Genomic DNA, 10,479 nt, shown 5'->3' with positions numbered 1-10,479 from the left:
CTAAAGAGAAGAATGTCAGGTCATGCTTATTAGTGTTTGCTAACATTAAGAGGAAAACGAAAATAACATACATACATCATACAACTTCTTATAGACTCTTATGCCTCTCAGAGTTCAGTCTGCAAGAGTCTGTGACTTAATTAAGTGCCATAACAGTCCTGTATTGGTAACTAGCACAGTGGCCTCGTTTAGTTCCATATCTCTTATTACTAAATCATAAAAAACGAAGTCTACCCTTCGTCACCTTGGTCTTCCTCTATTGTTCTTACCCACAATGACCGAATCATTTATTGTCCTAGGTAATAGGTCCTCTTCCACTCGCCTCACATGTCCACACCACCGAAACAAAACTGAGAGGACTTTTCCTCTTGGTGAAACTCAGTAGCAGCGATTGAAAAAAAAAAAAAAAAAAAAAAAAAAGCGTATGGCTTTTAGTGCCGAGAGTGTCCGAGGACAAGTTCGGCTCACCAGATACAGGTCTTTTGATTTGACTTCCAGCGGCGACCTGTGCGTCGTAATGAGGATGAAATGATGATGAAGACGACGCATACACCCAACTCCCGTGCCAGCGAAATTAACCAGTTACGGTTAAAATTCCCGACCCTGCTGGGAATCGAACCCGGGACCCCTGTGACCAAAGGCTAGCATGCTAACCATTTAGACATGGAGCCGGGACGGTGGGGGGCAAAAATGTACAGTCAACAAAATGTACTCGGGTTTGTGAGATGTAGTGACGCGGGGGAGGGGGTATATATACATCGAAACTGAAAACAAAGCTACGAATTGGTAAGTTTTGCTGCTCTCTGAGAGAATTTCGACAGAGGTAAAGGTTGACAATCTAGCAACTTAAGTGTGGTAATAATAGTTTTTTGAGACTTTGATTCACTACTATACAATAACACTTTCACCAAAGGAACAATTACTCATTCACTATAATTAAATAGAAGTATGGTGTGATTATACAATTAAAAATAATTTAGTATTTGACTACACACTAAGAAACTAACAGACACTAAAGAGAATGCCACCGAGCTCGATAGCTGCAGTCGCGTAAGTGCGGCCAGTATTCAGTAATCGGGAGATAGTGGGTTCGAGCCCCACTGTCGGCAGCCCTGAAGATGGTTTTCCGTGGTTTCCCATTTTCACACCATGCAAATGCTGGGGCTGTACCTTAATTAAGGACACGGCCGCTTCCTTCCCACTCCTAGGCCTTTCCTATCCCATCGTCGCCATAAGATCTGTCTGTGTCGGTGCAACGTAAAGCAAAAAAAAAAAAAAAATCATACCTCAATGTTCATGCTCGCTTACCCCCACCCCCACCCCCTCCCCCCGCCTGGAATTCTAAAAAGGTTGATGTTCAGTTGTTTATCATACCAGATGATTTCATAAACTTAACTTGCTGACAATCATCTGGCATCTGTTATAACTGGAAATATCTGTAAACAATTTGACGTTGCTGACATTATATTGGTTTTTATATTCAAGAAAATTGTTAATGTGCTTCCCCCCCCCCCCCCTGGAAAAGATCCTGTGGGCGCCCATGTGAATGTTCATGACGTTGGATACTGTGGCGCTATATATATCGGTTAGCCGCGACGAACGACATTTTGTGCGTATTTCCACTCCTCGAATATGAGTGGACCCAGTAGTGGCGATAGGCAATTAGAAGTGGGGGGGGGGGGGAGAAGGGGGAAAGATTACAGAAAAGAAAACGTACCCAGGTTTGTTAATAATTAAAGAAAATAAATGAACGAATTAGCTGATAAGACAACAGGGCTTGTACAAATTGCTCTTTCTTAATCATTCCTATTAATTCCTAGTTTCAGGGCGCTAAAATGGAATAAAAATGTAATGTTTTCTCCACAAAGTGCCCTTCCCACTCGCCCCCTTCCCCTAAACACCGCCACTGGGTGGACCAGATATTCAGGTACTAAGTAAATAACACGTGTTTATAGCACATACAAGCCATGCAATCAAACTTTTATTCCTTCTTTCTTCGGGAAAAGGAAAAACTACATCCAAACACTACGCATGTATTCATCATCCTATCATTTGGTAATCTGATTAAAAATGAGTTCTAAATGTGCATAAAATAACATAAACCAAAGCTGCACTAATGAAGTAACATACCGGAATGTATTTACAGTGAATCTGTAGTTGTGTAAGATGGCGGCCGGCGCAAGCATCCGGCGTTACTAGCGCCAATACTATTTTATAGACTGTGCCAGTCTATTTAAATATACGCCTGTGGTTTCTAATCAAAGGATCGGCGAGAAAGAGAAAACACTGGCTACAGCCACAAGGTGAAGTCTTTAATTTAATATGTATTTGAATCAATTTCTTGTACAGTGATTAACATCTATTTTACTAACGACCCTAGCTGTGTGTCACGGGTAGTTTATCACCCAGACCACCAGTATCACTTATTTTATGACATTGAGAATAGACTGGGGTTTTTTTTTCAGCTTAATGACGTTCTTTCTGTATCCTGCTGTCAAGGGCAGAGCACAGGTTATCTCTTGCAAAGGCCTGTGGAACTATCGCTCTGTCACTCCGTCAGCAACTCCTCGACGAAATGGGTGAAGAAAATCTCGCGGCCGTCCTGCACGCAGCTGAGGATCTCAGATTGGTAAGAAACTCTGAATTTGCAAACGGCTAGGATGTGGAAAACGTGGAATATAATAGGGATTTCACTTTCTTGCAGGAAAAATGGCCTCTTCCCGAGCCGAAGGAGAATGGTAAGTTCAAAATTGTGATAGTTACATTTTGTGCTGTATCATACTGTCCCGTCATTTGCAAAATGTGATACTGTAAATACTGTCTCAGGCTTTATTGGTACCGTATAGTGTCTTTAGTAAGGGTGAAATGAAATGGAGTATGGCTTTTAGTGCCGGGAGTGTCCGAGGACGAGTTCGGCTCACCAAATGCAGGTCTTTTGATTTGACCCCGTAGGCGACCTGCGCGTCGTGATGACGATGAAATGATGATGAAGACGTCACATACACCCAACCCCCCGTTCCAGCGAAATTAACTAATTATGGTTAAAATTTCCGACGCTGTCGGGAATCGAACCCGGGACCCCCGTGACCAAAGACCAGCACGCTAACCATTTACCCATGAAGCCGGACTTTAGACAGATTGAGCTGGACCTTTTTTTGGAACTGTCATTTGGGTCATCGGTCACTACGCTGAACGTATATCTTCATCCGTAACTATTACATCCTACATCTACCCTATCTTATGTCATGTTCAAATCTTCGACTCTCTCTACCATTCTTAAGCCTGATTCACATCGAAATAATAAACATTAACATAATAACATAATCATATGCCACAAACACGGGTGTAACTAACGGGCCCGCAGGGCTCGCCATGCGGGGTAGCCATTCTGTAGTAGTCCGGCTCCATGACTAAATGGTTAGCGTGCTTGATGGCCTTTAGTCACAGGTGTCCTGGGTTCGATATCCGGCAGGGTCGGGAATTTTAACTATCATTGGCTAATTCCACTGGCACGGGGGTTGGGTGTATGTGTCGCCTTCATCACCATTTTATCCTCATCACGACGCGCAGGTCGCCTACGGGAGTCAATCAATAGACCTGCACCTGGACGAATCCGACATGTCCTCGGACACTCCCGGCACTAAAAGCCATACGCCATTTCATTTCATTCTGTAGTAAAATATACATGAATATGTAATTTCATTTATATTTGAAATGAAAGCAATGAGTCTATTCCGTGCCAAATTAATTTATGTAATGTAAAATAATTTTCTTGCTTTTTGTACTGATGTGACATCTAAACATCACCTATTCACAGATGCGATTCACGGTCCACATGGTATTTATTTATTTATTTATTTCGTATGGCAGAAGGATACAAGTTTACAAACAATGATAAAAAATTATCAACAACTGTGTACATATTGGAGTAGTCTTAAAACATACAGAAGGAGACTTAGATCACATGATGCAGTAGTATCAGAGTTGAATGTCCAACATGCGTAACCATTTTACACCTTCTGCCAGTGGCCTCATGGATGTCCTACATTGTTCCGATGATATTGTAACTTTCTCTTAGAACGTTGCGTACACTGATGCGACGCAGTGTTGATGCAGTTTGGTGAATCCCCGATCTGTGTATTAATTGGCAGCTGGGCTGGGCTGGGATGGAACATGTACACACAAGCACAAAAATATCAACACAGTGGACCTGAATTTCGGTCGGTGTTGTCAGGTATGCCGACGGTCTTCCCCGCCATCAGTGTAGGTTGTAGACTCGGATTAGGTCATCTCTCCTCTCCTGTTGAACTCGAAACTCACACTTGATCGTATTGCATCATTGAAAGGTGAATCCCCGACCTGCAATTAATCAGATCAGGATGGCAATTCAGAGTCACTTGTGGCCAGCTCAGTTTGTGACTTGATGACGTGTACACAAGTTTATAATATGAGTTCAAGTACCAGTACATCTAAGAATGTAAGTGGTTTCCAAAACCGTAAGAAAGAACGTGAAAGGGATGAATCTGTTAAAAAGTTGGGAAAAGATTATTGTTTCTTTAAACTTGTAGGTGGAGATTCTATAACAAGTTCCAGTACCAATAGTGTTACGTATTGTGATAAGTCCGAATCCGGCGTGTCGGTTGAAAATTTAAGTGAGAATGCAGCACAAAAGTCATAAGAATGCAATGCTTGCGTTAGTGACATTTCAGCACAGAAAGAGAGATTTTGAAACTGATAGTGCGAAAAATGTAATTGAAACATTGTGGCCGGTACAGTGGTGAGTTAGATATTTGGAAATACAAATTTGTGACATGTGAACTGTAAAAGAACTGGCCGAACTTCTGATAGTAGAAAACTCGGCCACTGCTAGTAGTGTCCCCAATTTCTGTACAGAACTGCAACTTTATCTCACTTCACTGGTCATAATGGCATCCCCGGAACAACGAAGTTTCGGAAAATTGTGATGGATACCAATTCTGATAAGCTTCAGTTAATTATAACTCTAGATGAATGATTAATGCAGGAAACATCATTCTGGCACTACGTCAGAATTTGTGGAGGGGCCCCAAATTGAATTTAACAGCAGGGAGGGAGGGGGCGTCCTTTCTTAATTACACCACTGGCCACAAACGTATAAGAGTTGTTAAGAGGAAGTACAACTGAACAACCATCCTCTCTTTACACTAATAAGAGGAAAAAAGAGAGAAGTCTGATAATTCGAAGAAGAAAGGTACTGTATAGGCTATAGAAAGAGAAGGATCATGAAGGACATCCTAATTATATGTCAGATACATTCATAATTCGATGGCTGTCAAGATGTACACTTAAATATGTAAAAAAATATATAGTTTATCAAAGACCATTGAGTTCGTGAAATGCAAGAATTGTTTTAAATAATCATCGACTAACCTGCTTTTACTCATTGTCCACGACCCTGTACCTAAAATACCTTTAATTAAAATGCTTCTTTCTCTCTCAAGTAATTCACACTGGAATAATAAATGGTCCCCAGTTTGATCACTGACGTTGCATGGAGATCTTGAAACGATGAAACTAGTCTCTGGATTTCGCATGTCCCATTACCATAGAGGTAAAATTTGGCTTTAAATACATTCTTTGGGAAAGACTGTCTGTCACACTTGGGAAGAATGATTTTGTAAGTGAACCTTTCGTCGTGTGATCTCATTCGCTGCCATTTTCGTAAGCTCTCAGTTCCTAAATCAAACCACTTACACTCACTAATTTCACTGTCGTGCGCTGCTTCCTTGGCTAGATGATCCGCCAGTTCATTATCGTAGTTCCCAGCGTGGGCCTAAACCTACGTAGGTGAGCTCGGTTTTCCAGTTGTTACTTGTAAGCAGTCCGCCTCTGTGGTGTAGTGGTTAGTGTGATTAGCTGCCACCCCCGGAGGCCCGGGATCGATTCCCGGCTCTGCCAAGAAATTTGAAAAGTGGTACGAGGGCTGGAATGGGGCCCATTCAGCCTCGGGAGGTCAACTGATCAGAGGTGGGTTCGATTCCCACCTCAGCCATCCTGGAAGTGGTTTTCCATGGTTTCCCACTTCTCCTCAAGGCAAATGCCGGGATGGTACCTAACTTGAGGCCACGGCCGCTTCCTCCCCTCTTCCTTGTCTATCCCTCCCAATCATCCCATCCCCCACCAAGGCCACTGTTCAGCATAGCAGGTGAGGCCGCCTGGGTGAGGTACTCGTCACCCTCCCCAATTGTATCCCCCGACCCAATGTCTGACGCTCCAGGACACTGCCCTTGAGGTGGTAGAGGTAGGATCTCTCGCTGAGTCCGAGGGAAAAGCTAACCCTGGAGGGTAAGCAGATTAAGAAAGAAAGAAAGAAAGAAAGAAAGAAAGAAAGAAAGAAAGAAAGAAAGAATTCATGCAATAGAGGGTTAATACATTTTAATGAGTTTATTGTTATTTTACTTTCAGTGAATATCGTGGATTTCTGCGAGATATTTTTCTTCATTACCAATGTATCAATTAATTTAAGAGCTTTCAGAATTACCAACTGCTCTGCTTATGTATGTACGTCGTACTCCTTCAAGTCTGTGTTCGTATCATTCGGTAACTGCTCCACATTTTGTAGGGCCTACGCACACTCCCTTCTCAGGGGGTGGGTGATCAATTCGTACACTTTCGACCAGGGGCGTAAGCAGAGATTGATGGGGGGGGGGGATTGTGGGGAAGTTTATAGCTTTGATTAATTGTGACAACCATGGAAGTGAAGATAGGTAGCTCATTGTTTTGCTTTTAATTTGAACTACGTATTTGCCAACAAAATAGACATAAAGCTGAAAGTTACAGGCCAGTCAGTTTGACATGCATTGCATATAAGCTTTGGGAAAGCATTCTTTCTGATTATATTACACATGTTTACGAAATTAATAACTGGTTCGATAGAAGGCAGTTTGGGTTTAGGAAAGGTTATTCCCGTGAAGCTCAACTTGTAAGATTCCAGCAAGATGTAGCAGATATCCTGGATTCAGGCGGTCAAATGGACTGTATCGCGATTGACCTGTCTAAAGCATTAATTGATAGGCTAGATCATAGGAGACTACTGGCAGAAATGAGTGCAATTGGACTAGAGAAAAGAGTGACTGAATGGGTGACTATATTTCTAGAAAATAGAACTCAGAGAATTAGAGTAGGCGAATCTTTACTTGTCCATGTAATAATTAAGGGGGGAATTCCTCAAGGCAGTATTATTGAACCTTTATGGTTTCTTATATATTATACCATACAGGGCATAAATAACAATGCACAATCGAACTTACCTTCTTACCTGTTACTAAATAAATGCAGCAGCCTAGCTGCAGTCGGCAGACAGTCAATTACTGGGTTCTTGCGACGAGAGTATGGGGGCTAGGAAAATTACACTATTACTCTAAATTATGAAATGAGGAACTCAGTTATGATTCATATATAATTTTACAAAGCAGAAGTTTTTGTATTCATAACCAGTTTTTCTTTACAATAGATTGCTCTCGTAGCGCAAAAGATAAATGCCATAAAGGCTTACATCTATAATTTCCAAAGACAACATAAAATAGCTTGATGATTCTGTGCGGAGGAGTAGATCAGTGAAACCAAGGAAAAAACGTGTCCCCTACATGGAACAGCACCAATAGACCTACAAAATAAAAAGACATGATGCTAAGATCAGAACTGTCTGGCAGAAATAAAGCCATTGCAAGGGGTCCCCGCACATACTGGGGAGTACACACTCAAATAGCAAGTTCGTCTGTTACAACTACGACTAAAATAAATCTACCACCGCAACCGTATCTATCCCTACCATGCATAGAGGTATATGTATGGATGCGAACTCAGGTCCATTAAGCAATCATTGTATTTACGAGATATGCTAACACAATTAATTCCTTAGTGCCAAGTTCATACGTAAGACACACCTCTATTTACAAGTAAAGAAAAACAAAAGAAAAATCGCTGTCACACATACGTCTTTGCCTGAAAAAGAAAGAATTCCGCATAATCTTGCCTTTAAAAAATGGCCGCGACCCCCCGTCGTGCAGGGCTGGGGAATGACCACCTTGTCTCGCCAGTAAAACCTTCCTCACTACAAAAAATAAATGTAAACACGGCCGGCAGTGGCCCCATGGCCTAATTTCCGTGCGCTCAGAACTACTTCATAAAAGGGCTTTTATCCTCATCTACTCATGAGAAACCAATAGCCACATAATGAGTGGGGAATCACATCACATTCTATATATATCCAACACAAGTAACAGACCGCCATGGGCCTCATTTATAACACATAAAGTATTTTACCCTGTTATTCACATAAAACATCACCGTCAATCCATATGACGTGTTCCTGGTAACCTTCAGGTCTAGGGTTCAAGCCCTTGCTTGGCAGAGTAAAAACGGGGTCGCAAATATTAATGACACGGCCTACGGTGTGATTTCATTCACCCACAGTCGATTAACTAACTACAAGCATTAAAAAAACATGCAATTCAGGCAGCATGCAGACGCTATGTTACGGAGGTCTGACTATCCTTCTCAATGGAGGGAAATGAGACGCTATCCTAAGTAACCCATAGTTACAAGTAAATTTTATCCGACGCCAGACACTAAGGAATACTAATCTAAAGCACACAAACAAGCTCCCGTAATACTAGGCACACTACTTCCTATCATATAACCTAATTTAATCATTGCTTACTACATAAAAATATATATGCCTTACACTTGAATATATAAAAAACATCTTAATAAATAGCCTGATAGGCTGTAATCACGTCCCTTACTAATATTTACAAATTTAATTACTGTATTTCTGCGCAACAATCCCCCGATCCTAACACATGCTTGTTGAATATGGTTCACTTATCTATCATTTTGGAGACCTCTTCATCCCCCGTCCGGGTTGCACGACGCCTGCTTAAGCCATCATGGTGGTGGTATGGTCCTGGGTCGATCCTCTAGGTCCAGTCTCCATGTGTAGCTCGTTCATGATGTCTTCTTCGGTGAGGATGGCTCGTTGGTCGTCTTCTTGTGGTTGTAGCCGGAAGATCTCGTATCCCACGTCTCTTGCACACGTCACAGGTCTTTACTAGAGTGAAATGCCTAATTTATTCACAGCATACCATCTCCCGGTATATTTTATTCACTTTTGAAATGGAGATCAGTACTGGCTATCTGCGACCTCAAATTTGAAACCAGCATTGAGTCATTCGAGGCAATTGTTACTATTTCATGCTCAACTGATCTAGTCTCCTAAGTCTAGCAGGAATAATACTGATTGCTTTAGTTTATTATTGGTATTTCTTTTGCACTTCGCAACTTTACCCTTACCGCTTCATAATGGAGTCTATAAATACGGCATTCTTTACCGTCAATTAATTAGGCATTCGCGATCTCACTGCAAAGTGTCTAAATATTATCATACACTTGAATTACACTCTGGTCCAAAAAATATCCGCACCTGCATGTTTTAAGGAAAAACATATTTTAAGAGAGTATTGAGAAAGAATTTGAATGTTTTATTTCAGATTAGCAATATACAGGGTTTCTACAATATACGTGACATGCTTTAGTACTTTGTGTGACCACCTTTAGCCTTTTTGAGGGCTTGTACTCTTTGTGGCATTGACTGAACAAGTTTTTCGCAAGTAGCAGGCTCAATTTCATGATACCACACTTCAACAATTTTTTCAATTAATTCTTTTCTGGTAGTGTAACAATGTTTCCTGAGTTTTGCCGACATAATAGCCCATAAATTCTCAATGGGGTTCATATCGGGTGAATTTGGGGCCCACCATAATCGCTGAATGCCGAGATCTGAGACACATTGCTGGACAACCCTGGATCGGTGACAACTGGTATTGTCGTCTTGGAAAATGAACGGTCCTAGGTTTGCACCACTAAAATGTTCCCTAGCAGTATTCAAAACTTCCTTCTTAATGATGTCACAGTATGCCGTTCCATTGATTGAACCCGTGCAAACTTTAATTCTTCCCACCCCTTTGGAAGTTATTGCTCCCCACAGCATAACACATTCACTAAATTTCTTAGTTTCCACAACACATTCCTTCTTTAACATCTCTCCGGGCTCCATCCATAGTTCTACACCACCATCATTACCGAACACATTAAATTTTTTTCGTCTGAAAAAATCACTCTACTCCATTCCTCAGTTGTCCAATTTTCATACATCTCAACAAAAAAAATTTCCGTCCTGGATATGCTTTTTTGTCAGGAGTGGCTTCTTTGCAGGCTTTTTCTTTTTTATGTTCATATCTGAGAGACGTCTTAACACTGTTTGGTGTGAAACGGAATGGCCTAGATCATGTTGCAACTTGCACGAAAGCTGCCTGGAGCTCAATATTCGTCCCTGTTTCGCCATTGCTTTCAGTGCCCGGCACAATCTTGGGCTGGCATTCTTCTTGCGACCACATTTATGCCTCAAACTTGTCATCCCTGTCTCCTTTTGTTTCTTTA

The 10,479-nt window shown here is 41.5% G+C and overlaps 1 protein-coding gene across 1 annotated transcript in view; it reads left to right on the top strand.

Moving 5' to 3' along the window:
- Positions 1-2,506: 2,506 nt before the first annotated feature.
- LOC136858680 (sorbitol dehydrogenase) overlaps positions 2,507-10,479 on the top strand; it is a 46,123-nt gene continuing 38,150 nt past the window's right edge. The window contains exons 1-2 of the mRNA XM_067138401.2: positions 2,507-2,629; positions 2,705-2,738. Of these exons, the coding sequence (XP_066994502.2) occupies positions 2,576-2,629; positions 2,705-2,738 (88 nt within the window). The 5' untranslated portion in view covers positions 2,507-2,575. The remainder of the gene's footprint in view (positions 2,630-2,704; positions 2,739-10,479) is intronic.

This window comes from Anabrus simplex, chromosome 1 (assembly GCF_040414725.1).
Source record: "Anabrus simplex isolate iqAnaSimp1 chromosome 1, ASM4041472v1, whole genome shotgun sequence".
Taxonomy (NCBI): domain Eukaryota; kingdom Metazoa; phylum Arthropoda; class Insecta; order Orthoptera; family Tettigoniidae; genus Anabrus; species Anabrus simplex.
Note: the sequence above shows the minus strand (reverse complement) of the source record. Positions and strands in the feature narration are given on the sequence as shown.